Source organism: Lynx canadensis, chromosome D1 (genome assembly GCF_007474595.2).
Source record: "Lynx canadensis isolate LIC74 chromosome D1, mLynCan4.pri.v2, whole genome shotgun sequence".
Classification (NCBI taxonomy): domain Eukaryota; kingdom Metazoa; phylum Chordata; class Mammalia; order Carnivora; family Felidae; genus Lynx; species Lynx canadensis.
Genome location: NC_044312.2, coordinates 18,315,023 through 18,342,870, shown reverse-complemented (window position 1 = coordinate 18,342,870; position 27,848 = coordinate 18,315,023). Strand labels below are relative to the sequence as shown.

Sequence of the window (27,848 nt, the reverse complement as noted above, 5' to 3'; positions counted from 1 at the left end):
CTTTCAGTGAGCCTTACAAACTAAATGCAAGTCAGACTGCCTTTTCGTTTATCCTAAACCTAAGCTGTACACAATGCATTATCTTCTGCCTCTGGAAAGGAAAGTATGGGAGCAATGCCATTTCTCCTTAGGAGAAATCACTTCATGCTTTGTTTCTGTGCTTCCATACGTTCTGGAGAGAGCAACGGTTAAAACTGTCTGGAGGGCTGTGAAATCACCCCTGCCTGGAGCTCTCAGAGCACTGAGACGGGGTTTCTCTGTCTGGCAGGGCGTAGGATAGCTTCATCCTTGATTGGAAGGCAAGCTGAGAGACGGTGGCTTATGGCTATGAACCTCCCTCCTGGCTTAAGAATTCCACTATCATGTCTTTTCCTGAAAGGAGTCCCCTCCTCCTCCTGCACAGTAGAAGATACCAGATCCCAGAAGGAAATAAGCAACAGTTGGAGCCAGGACAAAAGTGGGAGGAGAAGGTTTGTAGTAACTGGCCCGCAAATGAACTCCATTGAGCCCAGGCCCTGCGAGAGGGCTCTCTGCCCAGTTCCTATTGACGAAAGACAGACATGGGAGCCTCTGGGACGAGGGAGGCTGGGCCCCGAGAACTCTTTGGAGAGGAGGCACAGGGCTCTTACTCATCAGCCCGGTCAAAGGTGAGGGTCATCGCACGAACACACACAGCTCGCCTCTGGTAAACCACATCACCACCCATCCTGGCAACCTGGCTTATGTCTCAGAAGTGTCTCTTCCAAACTCTTGTAAAGGTGGCCTTGTTCAGCACAAGAAATTAGACCATTTCCCCAAGGTCTGTGTTACCGATGATCAGGTCCAATGGCATCTATGAAATAATCTACATCTTTTCTCTGCCTCCGTCCTTTCTTGTCTTGAATGAAAATAGAACCATAGAGTATCACCTTTTCTTCCTTTTTTTAAGTGTTAATTTTCACGGCCAGTAGCAAATCCATTTGGGGCTTCTGGCCATGGATCTTGAGCTACCTGCTTGCAACACCCCAATCTCAGGCGAGGTCCTCTCCTTGAGAAAGTCCCTGCTCTGTGCTGATGGTGCTGATAGGCTGGCGAGCAGCGGGCCAAGGACCGTCCTGCTCCTTCAGGAGCTTTTTAGTGAGGATACGACAGCTCATGTAAGGCAGAACGCACAGGGACCAGAAAGGACTACAGCAGGGCCTGGCCAAGTGCCAGCTTCTCTCTTCCTGGAGCAGGGAATGAGAGATCTGTCTGGTCAGAGAGCTAATCTGTTTCCAATGGCTAACATCAGAGGAGAACAAGGAAACTAGCCCAGTCATTAGTGCACGAGCATTGTTCCCCGAGCCCCGGAAGTCTCCAGGAAGCCAACCAAATCGGACCGTTAAGGAGGGCTGTAGCTGGTGTAATCAGGAGCGCAGCCGACGTTCTTTATTTAATGCCACAGTCAGCAGGCAAACAAGGGCTCTTTAAAATTCGTCTTCACACACACGTAACAAATTCCAAATTCCTAGAAGGTAGGGCCTTTTTAAAAAAAAGTCTCTTTATAATCCCTATCATAGCGTTATACATAGACACTTATTAAATTTGAAGGGTGATGCACTTTCTTAAATTAATAATAACAAATCAAACCATGTCATGGATTTATCTTTCATAGGGAACACTTTAGGAGTCGTGCCCGAGTATGAGTAAGGGCTGAAATTCATGCTGAATTGTAATCATTTCAATGAAAGGATTAATTCAGATTCTGGGAAGCCTTGGCCAGTCTGTCTAGGAAAAGGAAAGTCCATACCTCTCAGGGAGGACACAGGAAAGTGTGGTCATGGAAGCTATCTCTAACTTCTTTCCTTGCTCTAAAGGTGAGGCAAATTTGCAAGATTCTTCTCTTCATGAGTGAACCTAACCAGTTCATGATTTTAAACAGGAGAGAATGAATCGTTCAAATTTTTCCATTTTAAGAATACAAATAATAAAGATACCAAATATTGTCAGTACTTGATAAATACTTGTTGAATGAGAAAGGCGCTTAATAAAGGGAAGTAGGTTGAAACTATAGTAGTTTCCACCTTCAAAGCCATCACTATTGTAAAAAAAATACAACTTGTGAACAGCATGGCCTATCATTAACAACAGAATTAACAAAAGAAAAGATGATGCCTACCCATGCCGGCTTTAGGCTGAGAATTTCACAATAAATATATAACTATGCTCCCAGAACTTTTTTTTCTCACCAAATAAAACATAAATTTCTTAGAGCAGGTGTAGGAGGCTAGGGTCCATAGGACTCTCATTACTGTGGGGTTTCACACTATAGTTTGCATATTATCACTGTTTAAAGTTACCCAACTGTAGCAAAAAAATGTTAGGGTTATACACGCAGTATAGATCTGTTTACTCAGACTTGTAAGCATGTGTCAGCTGAACCCAACAAACAAAACCAAGAAAGATGCTTTAGTATTTTAGTCATAAAAGTTTCAAATCTGCATAGATTTCCCCATATTTCTTCTCTAAAATACAAAAACAGTAGAAAGAAATGTATGTAGCCTCTCACCTACCCAGGGCGATGCTACCCAGAGAAGATGAAATCACTGAGGAGAATAATTTTCACATTTCACTGCAAGTTTTAGGTTTTCTTGCCATTGTACAAGGCCACGAATATACAAGTCAAAGACATAAATGCCATTGGGAATTCCTGATTTGGGCTAAAACAAGTATATTTTTAAAATACACTTTAAAACCTGAGCCACTGGTTAAATGCCCTCATTGGAATCAATCATCAGGCACATGAACTTATACCATATACTTTTAATGAAAATTATTTGCATTATTTTAAAGATCGACTCCATTAACATGGGGCAACCTGGCATATATAAATTGTGTTTGAAGTTAAATAAGAAAAAGGAAGAATCGAAGTGAATGCCATTCAAAGTTAATGAAGTTTGCCCTTGACCACGGAGTGTGATTTACATTTTTCTTGCTGTATCTGTAGACACATGTCCACCTGCCCTGACGATTACAGTTCCAACAAAAGTATCTCTTTATAAATTCAAGAGCATGCTAATCAAGAGCTTTATGGAATTCTGGAGTACTCACCTTGCTGCTGTACAAGTGCGAAGATGAAAGAGACCCAAATTCTAAGTAATGATGAATAATTCATCCTGGAATTTTAAAAAGAAAAAGAAAAAAAAAATCCCCAGCTTGTCAGAGTAAATAGAACACCAGGTGTGTTTGGTAGCAAATCCCAAGCCACATCACAACCATCATAGAACAAATTCACATAACAACATCAACAGTTCTGCATCAGGTTGAAATTCCCTGAATGCCGGCAGGTCCTCCCGAGTTCAATGCTTCACGAACAAATTAGACTCCCCCATGAGATGCCAGTTCGTAAGTACAATAAGATCATTCAAATTGCAGGCAATTCTATGGAATCAATGAAGGTGGCAAGGAGTAAAGGAAAGGCGTCTATGCTGTAGCTACCAAGGACAAGAAATAGGACCAGACTCTAAAGAGGCAGGTCCTGCGTTGTGTCTCTAGAACGAGCATCCATCCTCTGTGAGACCTGGCTCTCCTCATTTTTAAAATAGCTTTTGATCAGGGGCAAATAAAAAGTTGATTAAAGCACAATGTATTTCTGCAGGTAGGAGAGGAGGATTTAGAGTTTTGGCATCGCCTTCCCTCTAGGACAGAGCCAATCCATCATTTTGAAGTACGGACCAGATTCACAGGCAATAGAAGACTCTGTCCACTGACTTTCCTTAGTGAAAGGAACGACAGACACGTTGGTAATAGAGAGGAACCACGCCAGGATTGCTCCTTGGCATTACAATAAAAATAGAATCCAGTACGTAGCAAGTAATTAGTTCCAGCAAATTAATTAAAGCAGGAACATCACAAAAGTGAACTTGTTTGCATCTTAGTTAATAATCATTGAACTGGCGGCTTTGTCCTCCGTGAGGAGCGTGGATGGTCTGTGCCGCTCCACAAAGCTGAGATGCGCGCACATAATGCAAAGATCCAAGTTACGCATATACCTGCTTGAGAACCAAGTACACAGGTAGACCCTGCAGTCTGCTCCGATAGAATTCTCAAAAACTGAAAAAACCCCTCCTCTTATTGTTGGAAACTACTGCAATTTTTCAGCCACATTTTCATGGAAAATCAGTGAATTTACCCTGGGAGAGTTTTATTGTAAATCTTCAATGTCAGGTATATACATTGAAGTCTCAAGCACACAATAAATATTAGTCCGTTTGCTGAAAATGGTAGTAAGACTAACAGAGATCACACGAGGCTTTAGCAGAGGGAGCTGCCATGCGAGTTTAAGACTTGAGCCTTTAGGGAAACAGTTCAGAGAGCAGTAAGGAGGATTCGTTTTTAAGTATTTGTATTTACGAAAAATGTCACTAACCTGTTCTGTAGAGACTGGAGGAACTGTCAGAAATATTAAGCCAGATCTTGGGAAACCAGGCAAAAATTAGGTAAGACAAGAATTCATGTCAGTTCTCCCCTACTTGCTGCCGATTATTTCTGATTCCTGAAATGATGTCTGAATCCCCTCCTCGTAAAACCAAAAATTCAGTTAGTCCTGTGTTAGAGTCAGATAAGTGTTGAGTTGCAATCAAAGGTTTTTTCTATTGATTAAGGAAAAGCAAATCTAAAGATCAGTTTCAGGATTGCGTAGAGAGGTTCTTTTCCTGAAAAACTAGACCTTTCTTTCCCCCTCTTAAAAAAAAAAAATAGATTCAGATGGAAATGTCAGGTAGGAGCTGAAACCTTGGTCCTTTCTGATCAGAATCACTTTGCACTGAAAAACACAAAAGAAAACCCCCCTTCCACCTTTGTACCCAAAAAAAAAAAGGCAACTGTATAATGTTACAGAATTAGCATCCACCAGCATGGGATTAAAACTCCAAACAAAGCTGCTGCCTCTAACGTTTAAATGAAGTTGGTTTTCTACTAAAGTCTTCCCCCCACCCCAGTTGCCACAGATAGGCTCTACTCTGTTTTTCTACCCCTCTCCCCACCCCCCACCCCCTGCAGGTATGCATGAAGTATTTAAAGGAACTTTCTCAAACTTTTCTAGGTTTTTATTCCTTCCCTTTTCTCCCTGATGTGCCGCTGTACAGCTTGATGGGCCAGGGCGCTTTCCTCACAAAACCAAAGGAGGTAAGCCGTGCAAACCATCCCTTTTCACCAGGGCAAAACCACACCATGTCCTGAAAACCTCCCCTGAGGCCTGCTGAGGGTCCTCGGAGGAAGAGAGGGGAGGGACGGATCCCTCCTGACAAAAACGTGCAGTAAAGAAAATAATTTAAAAGGCATTGTGAGCAAAGTAAAAACACGCTACATTTGATGCAGAATGGGAAAAGTTGCCTGAGGCATAAAGTCGGTCAAAATATTTCAAAATTCCTCCCAATTTCTCTCTGACCAGACATTTAAATGCCCCACTGTACAGAAAAACATAATTCCAGTTGAGCAAGTTGTCCTAAAATGAATGGGAGCTCTTGGGGAATGTTTTTAGTCTACTTTATTCAGTATTTTCCCCCAAAGCTGGGACATAATTTAGTACATTTTGCACGTTAAACCAACTCTCTCACCACTATTATGAGTCTTCCACATCGATTTACTTACAGGCGTCAAAAGAATATTTGCGTCTGAGAGGCACACGTCTATATAACAGAAAATCTAACTCTTGGGGGTGTCGATTTAAAATAAGATTAAACGCAAATCCAAGACCTCCTAGAAAAGCTTTCTCCTTGCCCAGTCTTTATTAAGTCTTTACTCCTATGCTCAACCTAAACGTCTTAAAGCAAAATGGTTGCCACTATTTGAAAAACTGCCAGCGGCATAATAATTGCTTTGGTTTTCTTTCTTCGCGCACTCAAGGATATTTATATCTCAGCCCTTCTGACCCCTATTAAATGCATCCTTCTTGAGGCAGGACCGGGGCAAGGTGCCGTCTGGGCATAACCGGATATACAAGACGGTGGCGTAAATGAGTCAGAATGACTTTGGGAATCTGGGTACCAGCTAGTGCCAGTGCTCCAGGAGAGGCTGGCCCTGGCTTATCACCGGTTGGGCCGGGACGCCGGTCCGTGTGTGTGCGCGCGTACTCTGGGCGTCCGCTCCGTGGTCACAGATGGGGCAAGGACAAAAAAATCCCTTTTTATGCCGTGTCGGCAGGAGGGCTTATTTTGTTGAAGGCGTGAAGTGAGCAAAGATTTTTGACAAGATTTAGACCAAAGGTGGCGTGGGGGCGGCTTGGAGCCAGTAACTCAAGACCCGTGCGCTTTGTGAAGGTGCTGCACTTCAGGCAGGAGGCGAGACGCCCCCAGCACACCCAGAAAATGCAACTCCCTGAAAACAAGCGGAAGGGGCTTTACGTGCTGTTGTTGGTCTGCTTGATTGTCTCAGGTTGCCTGTACCGTTTCTGTGACAGAGATGGTCAGATTGGAACCAGTGGGGATGGATGCAGTGACAAGTGCGCTTGGCCATCAGCCTCCAGCTGGTACCTCCTGCAGGCTCAGCCTCAGCGTAGGAGCCAAGGGCAGGCTCTTCCTGGGGCGGCCCCCAGCCAGCGACTGGGCAGGTGGTGGGACAAGAGTCCAGCACTTTCCACCGAAAGCAAGCCTTCTATAATGGGCAGTTTTGCTCTGGAGAGCCTAGTTGAGCTGACAAAGACTATGTCACGTGCTCAGCCGACAGCTCTATTATGCCAAAATCAGGGCCTAATTGGAAAAAGCTTATATGTATATTTAACGTTATATATACATACATACACATCTATATCCATACATACAGATAGGTACACACATATATACGTGTGTGTGTGTGTGCGTGTGTGATGGCATTTTCCGGTAGATACCCCCAAAGATTTTGACTCTCCGGATTTCTCAAAGCTTTTGAGCCCTCAGACACATCCCACTCCACCTCATTAAGAGCTAACATTTCTCCCAGCACAGGAAGACAGTAGAGAGGATTCCCTCCCCTTCAGAAGCTGTTCCCATCTCCTGACTGCTAGGCCTATAATCAAGGTCAAGTGGCAGCTCACCGGGCCTCATGAAGGAGGAAAGGGACCACCCCCAAAGGAGCTGCAGGGCATCCTGGCGTATCCTGGCATGGGATTGGATTGCGAGAGCGCTCAGTCAAGGAGACTGGGCCACAACACGGAATAAGAGAAGGTTCATGCACTTGGGGGCACTCTCTAAGGATACAGGCCTTAACATGCAAGGACCCCAAGGAGTGGTGCAAACTCACTGCTAGGGCAGCTCCTAGAAGCTTGGAAAAGAGTGATAGCCCACACTGAGTGATGCTGAAATGCCTGAATTACTGTGGCAGATGGTAGAAGGGATTAAAGGCTCAGGGAAGTGAACATGCAGGATCAGATATATTACGAGAGTCTGGAAGACCCACTAAATGGCCATGTTCCATGGGAAGGCCCAGAGGACAGACACATCCTCCACCAAAGCCAGCAGGAATCTGCTGGTGAGGAAAGCACCAGCGTCACTAAGAGACTCGGTGGTGGTTTCCCTCTGCAGGCCAGAGAGCAGGAGAGGGGGTCATAGAACTTGGTTACCTGATACCAGTGGAGAAGATGGGCCCCTGAAATGATAGAGACCGGGTAGCAGCACTCTGCTGCCTGAAGCCGAGGGAGCCACAATCTTCATAATGACCAAACAGATCAGAGTGGCAGCCAAGGGGGCCTGATCCATAGAGAATTAAGGAGATGATTAACAGAGCATGGCATTACAGGGCCAAGTAGATGAGCAGCTGACAAGGGGGATTGCTTACTATATATAATTTTATAAGGGCAAAATTGGTTGATGGAGAGGCTGAAGGCAGTTGCCCCACCCCCCTCCCCTGCCAAATTCTTGATCACTTGCTCAGTTTGTGGCTCGGAGTCAGTTTTCAAATTTGGATCCTGTAGACTGAAAAAGGTAACCAGGTTCCCAAAGAGGAGGACCCTGAAACACCATGACAAATATCTATGGTAATGATTCTCCCACTCCTTCTCCCAAAGACCTACTTCATTACTTCGACAACATCAAACTGACTGGGCATGATGAGCAAGAGGTGACTAGAAGCCTCCAGGCCTTAGGAAGACACATGTGCTCCAAAAGATGGGAGATAAATCCTTCAAAGATTCAGGGCTAATACCTCAGTAGAATTTTTAGAAATCCAGTAGTCAGGGGCATGCCGGGACCTCCCCTCCAAAGGAAAAGACAAATTCTGCATTTTGCGACATCTCCACAAAGAAATTCTTCCTTCTTTGTTGTTTTCTTTTGGTTCTGGAGGCCACACATTCCATACCTAGGAAAACAGTTCCCCTATTCCAAGTGATATGGAATTCAACCATCTTTGACTTGGGCAAAAGAACAAAGAGCAAAAGAACTTTGGAATAGCTCTAGGCTGAAATGCAAGGAACCTTGACATTTGGGTCATATATTCAGTAGACCCTTTGTTGGAGGTGTCAGTGGTGGAAAAAAGATAAAATGTGGAGTTTGTTGCAAACCCTAGTGGGAGAATCACAACACAGGTCCCTGGAGTTTTAGAGCAAGGTCATACCATCTGCAGTAGAGAATAACCACACCTCCTGAAAACCAGCTCCTGGCATGTTACTGGGCCCTGTGATGGCACATTTGACCAAGATCCAAATGACCATGTGTCCACAACTCCCATCATGACCTGGGAGTCAGAAAGTCAGGTGGACCCAGTAACAATGTATCATAAGTTGGAAACAGTGTATCTAAGACTGGCAATGGCGAGCTGCCTGGCCAGGTAGCTCAGACTCCGTGTCACGTGCTATGGTTGCACCAGCACCCCCTTAACCCAAATTACACATATGGCTACATGTGGGGTGAGGGTGCCTACAATAAGCTGAAAGAAGACAAAAAAGCCTAAGCTTGAGGTGTGGATGATTCAGCTTGGTGTGTGTATGCAAGCCTAAAGCAGATAGTAGCTATTATTGCCTCACTCAGGGGTAGATTTGGAAATACCATCATAAGGGGACATCCTTCCAACATGTGGAACTTTAGGCAATATATTTTGTCATGTACCTTGTGTCAAAGGAAAAGTGTTCTGAAGTTAGAACATGTACAAACTTGTAGGCAGTAGTGAATCACATAGCCAGCTAGACAACGACCTGGAAGCAAAAAAGCTTGGAAAATCAGCCCCAAGGAGGCCTGGAGTAGAGACATGTGGGTAGACAGATGGGAATGTACACCAAGTATGAAGATCTTCGTATCATATGTTAACATCCACAAAAAAAGCATCCACTACAGAAGAGGGACTAAGCAACCAAGTAGACAAAAAGACTTCGCCAATTGATGTGAGACAGATTTTGTCAGTGTTTTGGGACAATGGGTACATGTATGAAGTGGCCACAACAGCAGGGATGAAAGTAATGAATAGACCCAGTACCATGAACTCCCCTTTAGGAAGGCTGACCGGGCTTCCATTGCCTGTGAACATTCAATCTGCTACTAACAGAGACTAAAGCTAAGCCCCCAGTGTGTCCCTGCTCCTTGGAGAGACCAACTGGCCACTTGGAGGCAAGATGATTCTGTTGGAGGGGCCAGTGGTTCCTTCTCACAGCAGTAGACCTCTACTGTGGGTACTCAGTCAGTACCGTTAATGACAGGCTTACAGAATGCCTGAGCCAGAGGCCTAGAATCGCATGCAAAATAACATGTGACTAGGGAAGCCACTTCATAAAAAGGAGATGTGGGAGTGGGCCATGACTATAGGATCCACTGGCTGGAGCACAAATGCCATGACACAAAAGATGCTGGCCTGATCAAGCACCTAATGAATTGCTGAAGGAGCAGGGTAAGCACCACCTTGGAGATAATACCGAGAGGAAGGGGTATGGGTGCTACCCTCAAGGATACTGCACAGGCATTGGGTCAGAGACCTGTATATGAGGCAGTAGGAAGTAGTCCCCAGTAGGGGACAGTATGAGGCAGTCCCCAGTAGGAAGAATACATGGATCTGGGAACCAATGTGTGGAAGCAGAGGTGGCCCCACATGCCATTACTCCCAATGATTACTGAGAGATTTTGGGCTTCCCAGCCCCTCATCTCTGGGTCGTGCAGTTTGACATCCTGGTCCCCAAGAGGGTACACTCTCACCAGGGGGAACACAGCGAGAGTCCCACTGAACCATAAACTATGGCTGTGGCGTTGCCTGGGCACTCAGGCTCTGTGTTCAGAGAGCAGAAGGAAAGAAGATGAGCTACCATCCTGTTAGGAGTCATTGACCCTGATGAGCGGGACGAGGTAGGGCTGCTGTTACATGATGGATTCAAGGGATAATGTGCGTGGAACTCAGGTGACCCGTTTTGGTGGCTCTTGGTGCTCCCTTGCCCAACTGTGACTGCGACGGGCAAGTGTAGCAACCCAGGTCTGAGCAGCATATGGTTACGAGGGTCTCAGACTGTTTGGGAATCAGGGCTTGGGAGAAACCAGTAGATAAACGCTGAGACCACCAGACGTGATAGCTAAGGTGATAAGATGGACAGTGGAAGAGGGAGACAGTGTCTACCAGTTGTGACCCTGAAATCAACTGCCATGACAGGGGCTACAGTTCATTCCCTAACCTCCCTATTCTCAGCGTCCCCCCCCAGGAAGAGGGGGCCACTGGAGCCTGAGAGGAGCTGGCCCTCATTATAGAAAACTGGATCTACAAATTGCACGGGATACTCCGTGGCAGATATGAAGGTGCCCCACTCAGATCCACCTTCACGCAAGGAATACTTTCCTGCTACGAGGAGTGTGGTTAGCTGACATCTTCCAGTTGTTGGCTCCTTCAGTATTCACATCAGGGTTCAAGCTGAGGTTATGTCCTTATTGTGTCCTTATTGTGTTGGCCGAGAAAAGCATTGGTCAAAGGCCCCGGGCGGGACTCCTCTTGGCTCCAGGGCATCTTACTGGGCTGGCAGACTGTTAGGTCTACAGCCTGGTCTGCGGCCCCTCCTGTCCAATCCTCCTTCTCACCCTTTGCTTTCACAGGGGTTATTCCCCAGTAAGCCTTTTGAACTTCTATGAGTGTCTGCTTCCCAGATAACTGAATCTGGGACACTGAGGTCTTGAATACCTTTACGAGCCCTTTACAACTGAATGTTCTGCCTTGTTGTATAATCTGCCATGGAGGTTCCGGATGTATCTGTAGTGCACTTGTTTCTACCACTTAGCCACGGATTTAGTGATGTTCGACCTCCTAGATCCAGTTCAGTAAGGTGATTGCATCTAAGGCCATACTTACGTTCTCCCTGAAAAATGGCGGTTATCCAGAGCAGAATCCTTGAAATGGATGATGTAGAAGAAGCAGTTATGCTCCTGAAGACTTCTCCTAAACAGTAAAGACATTTAGAATGAAGTGATTCTGAAGAGCATTACATCTGGATGTTTCCTTCTCTCACTGCCTCACGATCCTCATTCTTGGACATCTAGATTAACTTTTATAAGGTGGGATACTCATGTGGTCTGTTGGTTTTCATTTTTTTTTCATTTTTTTTTAACGTTTATTTATTTTTGAGACAGAGAGAGACAGAGCATGAACGGGGGAGGGTCAGAGAGAGAGGGAGACACAGAATCTGAAACAGGCTCCAGGCTCTGAGCGGTCAGCACAGAGCCCGACATGGGGCTCGAACTCACGGACCGCGAGATCGTGACCTGAGCCGAAGTTGGACGCTTAACCAACTGAGCCACCCAGGCGCCCCTCATTTTTTTTTTAATGAAAAAATTTTTAACTTAATTGAAGTATAGTTAACATACAATAATATTAAATTAGTTTCAGGTGTACAACACTGTGATTCAACTCATATACATTACAAAACGCTCACCATAAGTGCATTACAATATTCTTGATTATATTCCCTAGGCTGTACTTTTAATCTCTGTGACTTATTTTATAATTGAAAGTGGGGGGAGGGGCACCTGGGTGGCTCACTTGGTTGAGTGTCTGACTCTTGATCTCGGCTCAGGTCATGAGCTCACAGCTTGTGAGATCGAGCCCCACATCAGGCTCTGTGCGGTCAGCATGTGAGTCTGCTTGGGATTCTCTCTCTCTCTCTCTCTCTCTCTCTCTTTCTCTCTCTCCCCTCTCTCTGCTCCTCCCCCTGCTCATGCATACTCTCTCTCTCTAAATCAATAAACATTTAAAAAAATAATTGAAAGTATGTACCTCTTAGTCACTTTCACCCATTTCACCCACCCCCCTCCCCTTTGGCAACCAACCACTAGTTTGTTCTCTGTGTTTATGAGTCTCTCTGTTGTTGCTTGTTTGCTTAGATTCCACTTAATATAAGGGAAATCCTATCATATTTGTCTCTTCTCTGCCTTATTTCACTTAGCATAACACCCTCTAAGTCAGGCCATGTTGTCACAAATGGCAAGTGTCCCCTTTTTGGGGTTCAGTAATATTCCACTGTGTACACATACCACATGTTCTTTATTCATTCATCTGTCGGTGGGCATTTAGGTTGCTGCCATATCTTGGCTATTGTAAATCACGCTTCAATAAACATAGGGGTACATATATCTTTTCGAATTAGTGTTTTGGTTTTCTTTGGGTAAATAGCCAGAAGTGGAATTAGTGGATCCTATGGTACTTCTATATTTAGTTTTCTGAGGAACTTCCATAATATTTTCCACAGTAGCTGCATCAAGTTACATTCCCACCAACGGTGCCCAGGAGGGTTCCCTTTTCTCCACATCCTCATCATCACTTGTTATTTCTTGTCTTATTTCTTAAGTTTTATTTCTTAAATGCAAAATTTTTAAAAACCTGATGTAAAACTTACTTCTAAATTTGTTCATATGTATTAGTATCATGGCAAACTGAAACCATCAGTTCAAATTGTAGCACAAATGATCTGGAACCTGTTTTTTTAAAGAATATTAGTTGCTTTAAGTTACATTTCTTTTTTATGAAGGCCTTACTCACTCTAGACACTGAGCTTGAACTAAGCTAATAAATATGGCTTAATTAGGAGAAAAATGGCATTGGCTCTTCGAAAACCACATTGAATGACACTTATTAATGTTTATTAACTAATCAGGAAGACTTTCTAGACCTAAGATCTAATAAAAGATGTTCATCTCTGAAATTTAAATAAGGACTCAAAGATATTTTCTGAAAGCAACTTTAGCATCTGTATCTAGCCAAGGAGCTTGGAACAGCTAATTCTAAGGAGACCAATAGAACCCAAAAAAAGCTCACAACTGGCCTTATTCTAACATCTTTGCCAGCACATTAGCATAAAGCTGGAAAAAGGGTAGGGGGTGGACACACTATATTCCCTATTCGCCACATAGTACCAAGTAGTTCCTCTAGAAGAATTTCTCAGGTAAGAAGCAGTTCCAATCAAAGCTTCCTGTAGACAATAAGCAAAGGGTTTTAGGGCCATTAATCCATCACTTTTCAAGAGCACTCAGATGAAACAAATATTCATACGTTGTTAAGAATAAATAATACATATACCTTCTCCTGCAGAGGTGAAATCTCACCAAAGATTAAACATTAGATTCCAGAGGAAAGATGTCTCAGAAAATAGGTGAGGCGCATGGCAAATTCAAGTCTGTAATGTGTTGAATTCAAGTGCCTAGCTTTGCACGCCTAATTGGGAAGAACCCTATCTTAGTTGCACAAACCAGTAATCATATATCAAGAACAAGATCAGTAAAGTCTTTGACTTTGCAGGGCTGGGACACACAATAAAACTAGGGGGGAAAGTTATTTTTATGTATCTCTAATGCAGAACAATTTGGCAATATCTACCAAAAGTACAAACACTTTGACCTTTTGATCCAGCAATCCCTCTTCTAAAAATGTATTCTATGGATTTATTTCAAATATGTGAAAGAACATATGCTGATTACTGCAGCAAATTGAAAATAGTAAATAAAAGAGAGATTGGGATGGAGAGACACAGAGACAGAGACAGAGAGACAGAGAGAGAGAGAAGAGAGAGAGAGAGAGAGGAAAAATGTCTATCAATAAGGTATGAGTCAAACAAGGATAAAGTGTGTGCATATAAATATTATTAAACTGAAAACAAAGGACAAGGTGATTCCCTATGTACTGCTATAGAGATCCGAGATCTCCAAGATACATTTTAAGTGAAAAAAAGCAAGGTGCATGATAGTGTGTAATATGCTAACTTGCTGTAGAAGAGGGGAACAAAAAGTATCTTCTTTTTGGCTATTATTTATGTAAACCCTGGAAAGATGTGTAAGAAACTGATAAATGATGAAGTACAGGGGGTTATAGAGTGGGGTTTTTCCAATGGATACCATCTACATTGCTTGATTTTTAAACCATGTGAATGTTTTCTATTTAGAAAATAAATCTAAGTGGTTTTTGAAAAGACTTTTTTTGTAAACAAATTGAAATTTGAACCAAACAAAAGTTGAACACAACCAAAGCAATTCGTAATGTCCTATTTATATTCTTTAATAGTGGAGTCAGGCTTACATGTACCTTCAAATATATCAGGTATCTCAGAAAACATTTTTTTCTCTTTAATACATATATTTTTAAATGTCTGCCTCATTATATTCTCACTTAACACCTTAATTGTATTACTTACAGTGACTAAGAACCATTCAAGGATGGAGAGTCTGTGTAAGAAAGACTTGACAAACTGAAATTGCAGTTTGTAACTTTTTGGTACATCTAGATCTTGCAGACTGTAATAGATGAACTTTCTCCTCTATTTTGCCAGCAATATTTATATTCTTCACAAGGCTCTCACTTAAATTTTAAAGAGGAACAACAGCAGTGACAGCCTCATCCTTTCCTGCAACGAAACCTTTGAAACAGGCTGCATTCAATTATAAAACTTTTTTTCCTCTATAAATATCCATTTTAAGTTCACTTAAACACTGATGACTCTGAAAAAAGTCTGAGATTGAACTGAGTGACCTCTCTCACCTTTGACTGTTTACTGAAAGTTCTGAGGCTCTAGAATGTTCTCAGGTTAAAAGCCAGAATATCTGTTTTCTTGCATCATATTATTTGGTTCATTTGTTCTTGTCAACAGCACCCATCACAAGCGTCCAAGTGGCATTTCAGAGGAGCAGGGAGGACAATAGATACACATCAACTGCAGTCTCATGATTCTGGAAATGGCATGAGGACAAATACCAATTTGGATTTAGAGCCATCAGCCACATCAGTGATTTTGTTATAGAGCAAATCAATTTAGCAAATGGATGTTGAGGAACATACCGTTTTAATGACACATAAAGAACAAGAGTGAAGAGGTGTGTGTGTGTGTGTGTGTGTGTGTGTGTCATGGTGGGGAGTGGGGGGAGGGTTATGGAGAACTTTAACAGCAAGTACTACATAACAGCTGTCAAATGCCTGGATTCCACAGCCAAATTCCCCGGGTTTGCATTCTGGCTTTGCTGCCATTAGCCAACAGTGTGACCTTTGGCAAGTTACTCAACCTATCTGTGCCTCAACCTCTTCACTGGTAAGAGAAGATAGAGACAGCAACAGGGCTAAACTCATAGGGATGCCATGAAGACCAAAGGGGCTTAATACGGTAGTGCATCTAGAATGGGTTCTGGTTGATAATCATGGCTCATTCATAGTGTTTAGAAGAAATGTGAGAAACAAACATTCTAAGCCTGGACCCCTGGCAATGATTCATACAACCCGCAACTCTATCCAGGTATGGCTCTCCTTCCTCCTGGGTTAGGAGTTTGTTACTCCCCTCGTAATATCTGTGCCTTCAAATAGAGTGCAAGCAAATTATGCAGGTGTCTAAACCACATTGAAGAAAAGGGTAAGACAAAACATTCAATTAGTGGCAATTCTTGTTTGACCTATTTAAAAAATGGGTTTCCTTTCTTTAGTTGGCTCTGTTAGGACCAATTATTGTTTAGGTCACTGTTTCAGTGACCTAATAAAGAAATAAAAAGTAAAAATGCCACGGACTCAGAATAATGCTAAATTGTATGAGTAAGAAAAACCTCAGTTGTGTTGCTGTCTTTAGTTCAGAGTAAGGTGGGAGGCTAGCACAGGAATCCCCAAAGTGTATTATATTCACACATAGAGGCAAATACATGTATTTGAGCATTTTAATAGATGTTTGTTAAACAAAAAATGCTAAAGATTTCCAGTGTTATTCTCCAATTTTTGAAGGAAAGGAATCAGAAATTCATGGTATTTTAAGGAGATACAATATGGTATGTTCATGGATTAGCTCAGTTCCTAAATCTTGGTTACATTAAAAGGTTAAAAGTAGATGAAATGATATATAGGTTTCAAAAGTTATCTGGATGAATTTGGCCTCTGAACTTCTAAGTTGGAGACCACAGACAACTAACTTCCTTTCCAGAGGAGAGTTGGAAAGAGAAACGTTGACTTCAAAGGTTAACCTTCTTGTTTTACGTGCATCTAACTGGGAACTGATGGGAATCACACTATCTTTCAGTCCAATGGGTATTGGATGCCTTGAAATATGTCTCCTTTGCCAGTATACTCACAGAAGCTCACAATAAATACTGCCTTAAGAAGCATTTAGCAAAGAAGGTAAAATTATATTCTTTGAAATTTGAATAAGAGGTAGAAATATTTAAACCGATCACGATACTCACATGCTTCTGGGGCACTGAGAGAGAAGCGAATGGATTCCGTCTTCTCAATACAGAAATATAGCACACTTCTTGGACCTTCATTCTTGATATAAGGTTAACTCATTACAGCTCACCCAGAAATTAGTGCTAAGTGGGTAGGGTTCAAGTGTCCAAAACCCTAATTCTTACAGAAAATTATTTTCTAAAGGCAAAGAGCGTCACTTGAAAAAATGTCATAAGGGCGCCTGGGTGGCGCAGTCGGTTAAGCGTCCGACTTCAGCCAGGTCACGATCTCGCGGTCCGTGAGTTCGAGCCCCGCGTCAGACTCTGGGCTGATGGCTCAGAGCCTGGAGCCTGCTTCCGATTCTGTGTCTCCCTCTCTCTCTGCCCCTCCCCCGTTCATGCTCTGTCTCTCTCTGTCCCAAAAATAAATAAACGTTGAAAAAAAAAAAAATTAAAAAAAAAAAAAAAAAAAAAAGAAAAAATGTCATAAATTTTTAGTGCACCAAAATGAGGTTTTCATTCTTAGAGGATGCCAAATATCTCCAAGGGAGGTCTTTATCGTTAAAAGGATAAAGAGGGAGTGTCAAGAACATGGTAGAAGTATAAACACACTTCCTATGAATCTCTCTTTTGCAGTTTCCATTTACAACTGGCAAAATCCCAATGAAATCTGTTAAAATGGTCAAATTCTTCCCAGCTTCGACCAGTTCCCCAGAGGACTCAACCACAGCAGTGATGTCAATTTTTGGCTGTATGAAAATGAACACGTATCTTGACCCCGAACTCCAGAAAAAAAATCAGAACACAAAGAGAAAGTAGACTTGGATTTTTAATTTTTTTAAAGATTATCTCTATATATATGTATTAATAAAAAGTGCAAAGAATAGACCTTCATGTTTAAATTATATTCTAAAATAAAATATATATTTCCATTAGCTGCAGGAGACAACTGGCAAGTGGGGAAGGAGCCTGGGAGAGCCCCGTCCCTCTCCGTCACTACAATGGACATGTTATATTATGGAAGCACCTATGAGAAAGAGAGTGTTCACAACACATCTGGTAACACAGACAGCTTCTGGGTGTACTTGAACGCAGTTTGTGTCTTCAAGCTAACATGAAACGGAGGGAAAAATCAAATTCATAAACAGCAGTGGCATCGCTGAGAACAATCTATTATTTTGTACTCCTGTTTTATGTGCCCTAGAGCCTAGCACTTTGCAGAGGGCAAGTCACACACACACACACACACACACACACACACACACACACACACACACGTGCACTGGTAAAATCTATCACCAGCGAGCCCTGAGTGGGGGTCAGATCCCTGTGCAACAAAGGTCCTCTGGCTGGCGCACTGCTTACTCAGCAACACAGCTGAAACATCTGGTGACGTTTCATTTTGTTAAGCGAACAAAATTTTAAAACATAGCATCATGACACTCGGCTCTATTACACGTAGCTCATGTTTCGGGCTTATTTCCACCAAAAGCTCTTAAAAGAAACAAGGTGTGGGATTTCTGTTGCTTTCTTATGTGTTTACAGATATGGTGGCAGAAACAATAGAAAATGTAATAATAATGAAAGACACTGGGCTCAGCTTTTTTTTCTCCTTTAAAGCAGTCTGGGATATTTCAACAATTCAATTAAAAAGAAAACTGATCTCTGTTGTGGCCTCAGCAGCTACTTGTGAGCACGGAGGACCCCTCGGTTTTGATCTGGCTTTTTCTTCTATCATTCCTTTCCCTTTTCGTAACTGAAAAGAATTTCTAGTTGAGGACAGGTATGTCCTATACACTGCGCCGTCAGCGAAATATCTGTAACACTGGCTCTGACAGCATTTTGCCTCATAAATGCCAATAATATGCTCTCACTGCATGTGGATGGAGGAAGTCAATATTAAAATACATAAGCTGCAGCAATCAATTATGCATAACATTTAGGCTCAAAGGTCCACGGTCTCTTGTCTCCTTTCCGGCCTGTTACAAAAATAATTTTGGTTACAAGTGTCTACACAGCACCGATTTTATTTCAAAAGCAGCATCTTTACTCAGCCACCCAAATAAATCTACAGGTACACATGCTCAAATAGCTTCTTTTACTTCTGTTCTGTAGCTCTAAAAGACCAGTAATTGTGATAGATTTCATCTCAATCAAAAAGTATTCAGCAATTATTAAAACCATCAATTACAATGCCCTAAAAATACCCACATCCACTGCATTAGATGAGAAGTTCCCCTGACATGCAACTGTATAATAGGGGAATTATGCCTGCAGTTGATGGACGCTGTGTTCTGTCATAACAGAAGGAACAGGTCTCTAATAGTAAAAAAGCATTTCATAAAACTTTGTCATATATAAAATAGCTCATTAGTTGTGACCATTCCACTTATGATTAAAGCATAACAGAAGTGTTTGCTCTGCCTTCTGCTGCGGGACAGTCAGGGGTCATATAACCTCAAAAAATAAGAGTGCATCTGTCTCCCAGGCTGACGAAAGCAATGGGCTCCATTACACGATTTCTCTTTCAAACTCGTCGGCACTCATGCACACATACACAAAGCACCCACAGTTTTTGTCTTCATGACACTGTTGCCACGCTTTTTTCCCCACTTCCAAAAATCTGTCAGGAAAATGTGACTGCAAAATAATTATTCTTGTTTATACCCAGCCCCGATCTCCATTGCTCATTCTTCTGATTTTGAAAGATAGAGTCTTGCAGCAGGAGGATGGGCTTCATTCATCTTTCTCAAACCCTTTGGTTTCCACCTTTAATGTTACAGTGAACGTAGATTTGACTCAGTAGGCCTGGGTCAGAGGCTTTACAGACACTGAACCTGAAGTGCATTAAGAGAATAAACATCTGCTGTTATGGCATAGGAAAAAAATTTAAACTAGCAATAAGAATCACAACTCTGCAGATGTGAAGGATTTTATAAGAGTCACCTAAAAATTTCTTACGAAATTAAAGAATTTGTAGGAGCGGTGGAATCCTGTAACGAAGGTCAAAAAGTCAAATGCAATCAGATAATGATTACATTCTTCGAAAAAGAACATACCTTCTTTTTTATGTGCACATCTCCTGCCCTTAGTTATGCTAAGCCTTCCTCAAGTCTCCCAAGTGTAAACATGGTGGACCAAGAAAGACATACATTAAAGAAAGGGAGTACACTGATTAACAAAGGACTACAAGAACAAACACAAAGATTTCAGAGCAGGTGAGGAACCAGCTTTTAAAGAAAAGTGCTTTAAATATGCTTCTGCAAAAAATATGACTTGGAGGCAATTCTGGAGTTTTGACACTTAGACTTTACTCATAGATTAGGCAGAGTTGTTCTTCAGCAGGGGCGGCTAAGTGGAAACGTAAAACAAAAAGAACTGTTCAGTTACGACATCACAAAATCCCAGGGAAGAACTGGGAATCAAAACTCCCTTTGATTAAAATTTCCCACTTTTGACGCAAAGTGCAAGAGCAAGGACTTCAAATGACGACACAGGCAGGAAAGCCACGACACTCTCTTTCTCCTGTACGACCTGACTTTTCTCCTACGATGCTCCCTCACACACGCCACAGACCGTCTGTTAGCTAATTCTCAACTCTCCTGGCACGGACATCCATTACTTTTTTGGGTCCTTCCTAAAGTCAGGCCTCTGGTCCCAGTAGTTTAAGGTCAGGAAAAAGATAGCTAGATATGAGGAAATACATTCGAACTCGGGAATGCGACATATTTCATACTATGGACGTGAGGGTTGATACAGTGTGTGCGAACAGCCACGTGGACACTGTTACGTACAGAGACCAGGCTGCTCTGCCTGTGCTGCCGAACAGGAAGTTTTCCTGGAGTTTTAACTCTCCGTCTGCTCCTCTTCCAGATCCTAACAGAGTTATAGGTGCTAACTGAGTACCTGAGATCAGGATCTGGTTGAAAAATGCTTAAAACACGAAATTGTTTCAAAAGGGAGAAATGAAGAAAAAGCCCCGCCCACACTGAGAAATGAGAAGTTACTTATAGACAGAATGAAGCTACTAGGTAAACAGGGGCTGACGCCAGTCAAAGTGAAAAACTGAACCACAACAGGAAAGGAGGGAGAATGAGGGAACGCGGAAGAACGGGGGGAGAGAAATGCTGGCCCTTCCTGGAAAGATCCCTGCTCCGGATTTAAATAGTCAAGTTACCCTCCTGCGGGGGACACACTGTTCGTGCTCTTTCCACAAGTATCCCGAAGCGGTCAGGACGACCACGCGGCAGGCACGTCCCAGTGAACACGGTACGGACACGGCGGCTTCCTGGTCATCTTTCGTGAGGGAGGGAGGGCGGGTGGACTGGAGATGTGGCCAATTCTGCTGGCTGAGCTGAAGAAATCTGTGGTAGAAAATACCAAAAACAGTCCCCTACCCGTCCTAGGGGGAAAAATATACAAAACCCCCCTGAAACTGAAACAAAACAAAACGAAACGAAAACAACCTTCTCCCTCCTAAAGAAAACCATTGGGAACAAATGCCCTGCAAGAAGTCCTTATGTATGTGTTTTTACAAGGCTGGTAGAGGTTATTTTGTTTTGGATTCCACATAAATTTTATCTCCATCCCTAATGCCAAAAGAATGCAATGCGCGAGAGCTGTACTTCATTTCCTCTGGGCCAAAGGGTGCTTCGTGGTCCAAATAGTAGAGAAGCATGTTGCTCGTGGGTAACTGCACTAGAGTTTTTAACTGTTTCTTTAGTTCTGCAACTGTTTGGTCCAGACGAATGCTCATTTCTTCCACCTGATCGTTGAAGTGGACTTCTACTTTCGCGCTGCTCTGGGGTCTTAGGTCCACTTCTGCCAAAGGCTCCAACTTCCCGTATTTTGTAATCAGTTCATGATACCTAGAAGGATAAAAAGACAGTGTCAGCTTAAGCCACTAGCATATGGACCACGGACTTTTTCAGAACTACGGGTAAACTGTACTGCCACCACCCTATTCTAACATGATCTCCATGGAGCTACCTGACAAGTTATTTGTGTCATCTGTGATCTGATACGGTTGCCCTCTTGAGGCTACAGTAAAACCACATTGTTGTGGATACAAGAGTCTGTCCTAAAGATGGTCAGCATGCCTGCTGTTAATCATTATTTACGGATAGACTTAGAGAGGAAAGGAGAACCGAGAAAAGTAGACACTCCCGGAATTTCAGAGCGACGTCTAACCACTCTGTCAAACTTGCTTACTTGGACGCATCATCAAAAAGGGCAGACATCTAAGCACATGTTCCTTGGTAACAGATGGGAAGGTGGAAGCAGGCTGGCTTCTCGCCACCAGAGAAGATGACTTACAAACAACAACAACAACAACAACAACAACAACAACAGTCTAGTTGTAGGTGAGCTATTAATCTAGCTTTTTCAGTGATGCCTTGTTTGAATGTTCCAGCCTGGTCTCGTTGGCTGCAGTACAAGGAACTTGTGGAAGACTCCAGAATACATTCTCGTGAAAAAGTGGCAAATGGCAAACGAGGAATAGAAGTTCCTTGATCAAGGTGGGAAGAAATGGCAAAAGATGCTACGAGGAAGGTGAGTTACAGAGGTGAGAGCAGGGCCCACAAAGTCAAGTTTCCTATGTGGAAGATCCTGTCTCTACTGCCAGCCTTAGAGGATCTGGGTCTGATTTTACCGAGGAAGCTGAGCAGTTCCTACAAATCAGAGAAGGAAAAAATGATGAAAAAACCTGATATCGGCTTTATTATAACCGAGACACTGACGTTAATTCGCGATCAGAGTACAATGGTCACGAAAGATGATTCCCCCACCTCCCCGTTCCTCCTTCTGGCTTTAACTCAGTTACATCAATGTTATAGGTTGGTAGGAACATTAAAGACAGAGGCAGACGCCTGTGATTAGGGATGGAGGTAATCATTTTCATCAAAGGGAGTAACAGGTTATGGTAAAATAGTACTTGCTTTGCAGTCAGAAGATCTAACTTCAGAGTCCTGACTCCATCTTATAATTAGCTATGTGACTTATCGACTCAATCCCTTTGGATCTCAGTTTCCGTATTAGTAAAGCTGGGATAAAAAGTCTGCCCTTCCTACCTTATAAAACAGTCAAGAGAATTACATAAAATAATAGATGAGTGAGTACTTTGTGAATTCTAAGTTTATATACAAATAAAAAATGTCAGCATTACATTCCTATTCTGGAATTTACAGTGTCAAACCATACACACCCTTTAGAAAATAAATACTTGAAATCTAGGTAGAACTTCTTGGAAAAGATGGTGGTATGATGACACAGTTTACAGAATCTCCTAGAACTTGTGTCAAAAACGGTATTTTTTTTTAAAGGGTAAGAATATCGCCAGCAACAACTAACAAAAGAAGAGAGGGAGTAACCTTACCGGAATAGCCTTTTAGGAAGGAACCACAGCCGTGGACTATGTGGTTCTGCTAGCAAAGATTCTAACCCAACCCTCAGAGTCCATTACGGAGAAAGAAAGTAAAGAGGAAAATCCTGAGCTAACACTTCCCAATTTACAGAAAGTTGGGCTGAAGGGATGAGGAGCCAGCCAGGAGAAAGACTGAGGAAACACCGTGGGGGCCAGAAGCCTCCACACCCCACTGCCAGGATGTCAAGATCTTAGCAAAGGAAAACAGGACAGAACAGAACAAAACAAGCTCAAACAAACAAAAAGCGAAACTACCAGGACCTGAAATTTTCCCAGGCTCCAAACTGAAAAAGTGAAATGATTCAAACTCCAAGGTTATCTTTCCCGACCCCCATCTCTTCATATATGACTTCAAACAAGTGAAACAAGGCTATGATAATTGAGCAAAATCTCAGAAAAGATAGCAGAACCCAAGAGGCCAAATAAAAGCTAAACCCAACTCCAGAGATGTTTTCCCTTCAGACTACAGAAAAGTAGAATCGTAATACCTCACTCTCACTCTCAAACTCTGCCTAGGAGGGACAGAACAATGGTGAAGGGGTCAAGGAGAGTTTACTTATACTATGTTTCAGTAAAGACATGGTCTGGAGAGAGGTGCCCACTTTTTTTTTTTTTTTTTTTAAATTTTTTTTCAACGTTTTATTTATTTTTGGGACAGAGAGAGACAGAGCATGAACGGGGGAGGGGCAGAGAGAGAGGGAGACACAGAATCGGAAACAGGCTCCAGGCTCTGAGCCATCAGCCCAGAGCCCGACGCGGGGCTCGAACTCACGGAACGCGAGATCGTGACCTGGCTGAAGTCGGACGCTTAACCGACTGCGCCACCCAGGCGCCCCGAGAGGTGCCCACTTTTAAGCCTAAGTGAGAAGACACAAAATGGCAACTAAATGCATCCCATAGCAAAAGGTGGAAAAGAAAGAAACACAAAGTAAAAGGCAGAGGCAGAACTCAATCCGAAAGAAAACATAATCAAAGGAAAGTGGCCTAGAACTTAATAAATGCATGAATATGATAAAACACGAGCTCAAAGACAAATGATGGACAGCAGAATGAGCTGAAAAGAAAAATTGCAGAGCCAATGACACAAATGGAGGAGCAAAACAACGCCAAAGCTCACCAAATAAATGTATTAGAAAACATGACCCAGGGATATTATACCTTGCCAAGTTTTGTTCAGAAATACACTTAAAAGGCAATTATTCTGGGGGCGCCTGGGTGGCTCGGTCAGTTAAGCATCTGACTCTTGATTTTGGTTCAGGTCATGATCTCACAGTTTGCGAGTTCAAGCCTCATGTTGGGCTCTGCGCTGACAGCACAGAGCCTGCTTGGGATTCTCTCTCTGCCCCTCCCCTGTTCTCTCTTTCTCTCCCTCTCTCAAAAATAAATAAATAACACTAAAAAAAAAAAAAAGGAGGCAATTATTCTATAACAAGAAGAACTCAGGGAACAGGGCACCCGTGAGTTCTTCTGAAAAACACTGCTCAACAATGAAATTAAGTAGCTAGCAGTAAGCTCTAAACATATTTAAATATTAAAACTAAAACTTAAAATAATAATTATATAATCTTAGAGTTATTTATACCTGACACTAGAGCCAACTGAGTTAATCTCACCCATAAACATATTTGTACACAAAAGTTTTCTCAAAATCCAGAAATAATCCATTGTCACTCTTCTAACCATCTTTCTTTCGGTCTTTCTTATGTCAGTAAATGGCACCAGAAACTACCTACTCATCCTAGCCAGTAACTGGACAGTCATCCTGATTCCTTCCTATCCCTCCCCGCCCCCCCCAACCCCCATCCCATCAATTGCCATGATCTATCAATCCTATTCCTAAACGTTTCACGAACCTATCTGCATCTCTCTTGCCCACTTGCCTTGTAAATTCAAGCCATTATCATTAATAACCTGGATTGCTAGAGCTTTCTGTGGACGAGCTTTCTCAGCATCTGCTTCAACCTCCTCTGGAATGCCTTCCTCCTGGATTGCCAAGACTGGAAAGCTAAAAACTACATTTCCCACATATCTTTGCAGGTGAGCTTCAGTTTCTATCAGTTACACTCAACAGTCCTGGGGACACAGATCATGGATCTAGCAGATGCTATGAGAACAGTTGGGGCACAGGCTCCCTATTACCAAATGGCAGTTCCCTGCGTTCCCTGCATTCCCAGGGTCAACATCCCTGGCAGCAGTTTGCTGATCCCCAGATCAGCTAAGGTGCTGTGATCCACCACCAGGGACAGCAGTTTCGTGAGCTTCTCCTGGTCTGACTCCACCAGAGGCAGCAGTGCCACTGGGGGGCCAGTCTGTGGCAACATTCTAAAGGTCATCCTAGGGACACAGCCATCTCCAAAATGTTTGTAAGCACTTTATTCCCTGTTTTAAGTCCCTTTCTTCTGAACATAGCTAGCATGATTTCTGTTATCTATAAGTGAATCTCAAATGACACTCCTTCAAATGGTTTCCCATAACTTCACAGTGGCCCCAAACTGACTCTTGTCTACATTACAGCCAAAGCGATTGTTATAAAACACAAACGTGACCACATCACTCCTCTACTGAAAATCACATAAAGCCCTTAAGAAAAAAGCCTGAACTCTTTATCGTGATTGTGGAAGGCACAATTTTGGTCCCCACAATCTTCATCCCCTTGAGTGCTATTCTCAAGATTATATTATGTCATATGGCACTGTTGACCGTAAGACAGAGATTCACTCACTGGACCTAAACTAATCATATGAGCTGTTAAAAGCAGCAAACTTTCTCCAGGCAGCAGCAGAAGAGGAAATCAAGACAGATTCCAAGCGTGAGAGAACCTGATATACCACGGCTGGCTTGAAGATGAAGGTGGCCACGTGTAAGGGATGAGAAGGAACATAATTCCGCCACCATCCTGAATGAGCCTGAAAGGGGATTCTTCTCCAGAGCTTCCAACAACATACACAGCCCTGCTAACCCCTTGATTTTGGCCTGTGAGATGCTAAGCAGAGAAGCCGGTTAGGCCACACCATGCCCACACCTCTGACGCACAGACACTGTGACATAACAAACAGATGTTGTTTTAAGCCACTAAGTTTAGGGTAAATTGTTACAGCAGCAATAGAAAACTGAGTGACTTGGGGCGCCTGGGTGGCGCAGTCGGTTAAGCGTCCGACTTCAGCCAGGTCACGATCTCACGGTCCGTGAGTTCGAGCCCCGCGTCAGGCTCTGGGCTGATGGCTCGGAGCCTGGAGCCTGTTTCCGATTCTGTGTCTCCCTCTCTCTCTGCCCCTCCCCCGTTCATGCTCTGTCTCTCTCTGTCCCAAAAATAAATAAAAACGTTAAAAAAAAAAAAAAAAAAAAGAAAAAGAAAACTGAGTGACTATAAAAGGCCCTTCATTATTTGGTTGCTTTATAACCTTCCAAACTTATTTTGTACCATCAACATTACCACTTCTGTACCTGCCTTCCCACTTGCTTAACTCTTAAAATTTAGACTTTTGCACATGGATGGAAGTTTTGACATGGGCTCTAACACATATTCACTCTTTATTCTATAAAAATGAAGGAAAAGTATCAGAGTTGTGACTCAGTACACATCCTAAATATGCTCCGCTAAAGGTTACATATGTAACAAGTATGATTTTAAGAGAATATGTTTAATCCCCATTTTCTTATTTTGGATTCTCTTTAAGCAGGGAAAATCAGTAAATATAAAAAAAGTCATGATCTTACAAAATGCCCAGTAAATTTCAGATCCCAGTTGCTCCCTAGTCTTCCAGTTCAGGTATTTTATTCACTATTCAACAGTCCATCCAAACTGACCTACAGCTGCGAACTTGGTATTATCTGAGCTTTTCTCAGCATTGGCCCCACAGCTATAGTCTTAAAAGGTAAATGGTTTCTGATGACTAAGTATTCTTCAAAACAATCTCAATTTATATTAATATTCTCAATCAATCAGTACTTTATAAGTCTCACTTCTGAAGTGGGCAAAATGCCACAAACCCACCTTGAAAGATATTATTGACAAGGGTGTACTGTAATAATCAAATGCTAAAATGTAATATATACTATACTTCTGTTCAGGAGTTCTTTTTTAAAAATGTTTATTTATTTTGAGAGAGAGAGAGAGAGAGAGAGAGAGAGAAAGAGAGATGTTGGGGAAGGGCAGAGAGAAAGGGAGAGAGAGAATCCCAAGCATGCCCCAGGCCATCAGTGGAGAGCCCAAAGCGGGGCTTGATCCTACAAACGTGTGAGATCATGACCTGAGCCGAAATCAAGAGTCAGACGCTTAATCGACAGAGCCATCCAGGTGCCCCTGGAATCTTTATTTTCAATAAAGCTATCTTACTCTAAAATAAATCCGTAATCCTCTCTTTAAGGAAATGTGACGTATAATACATGAAAAATCTGATGGTTTGCTTGGTTTAACCAAATCACTTAATAACTAGAAGAAAGACATTAATTTAGTTTACTCTGTTTCCTAAGGCATTATGGACTCAAAATAAATTCCAAACATCTGATTGCTGGCATTTAATCTCTCTTGCTATACTATGCTGTCTCTCATTTTGATATGGTATCACATCATGGCATAGGTAAAAATCTCAATTCTACATCTGGGCTTTCACATACCACTAAAACAGTCTTCTCAAGGTCACTGATATTCTATTTATTAAACACACAAACATCACATGTTAGACACAGAAAGGATCTTAGAGATCTTCTAGTATGCATTTTACAGATACAGTAATTGGGGCAGTTTGTGAACCCAAGGTCTAATAGCTCTGACGGAAGGGTGGAAGATAGCGCTCAGGTCTTGTTCTCGGACTGTCATTCTGTCTTAATTCTCACCACTTTTATGGTTTGCTAGA

General features: G+C 42.6%; 1 protein-coding gene across 3 annotated transcripts in view; it reads right to left on the bottom strand.

Annotated features, from left to right (window-relative positions):
- Nucleotides 1-27,848, bottom strand: part of LOC115525502 (tubulin-specific chaperone cofactor E-like protein) — a 145,985-nt gene that overhangs the window by 66,977 nt on the left and 51,160 nt on the right. Inside the window, exon 9 of one of the 3 annotated variants that reach the window (XM_036064311.1) lies at nt 3,070-3,134. In XM_036064311.1, coding sequence (XP_035920204.1) covers nt 3,070-3,134 — 65 coding nt within the window. Of the gene's footprint in view, nt 1-3,069; nt 3,135-18,459; nt 21,437-27,848 lie in introns of those variants that run through there. The other 2 variants (XM_030332722.1, XM_030332480.2) reach the window with 2 other exon arrangements.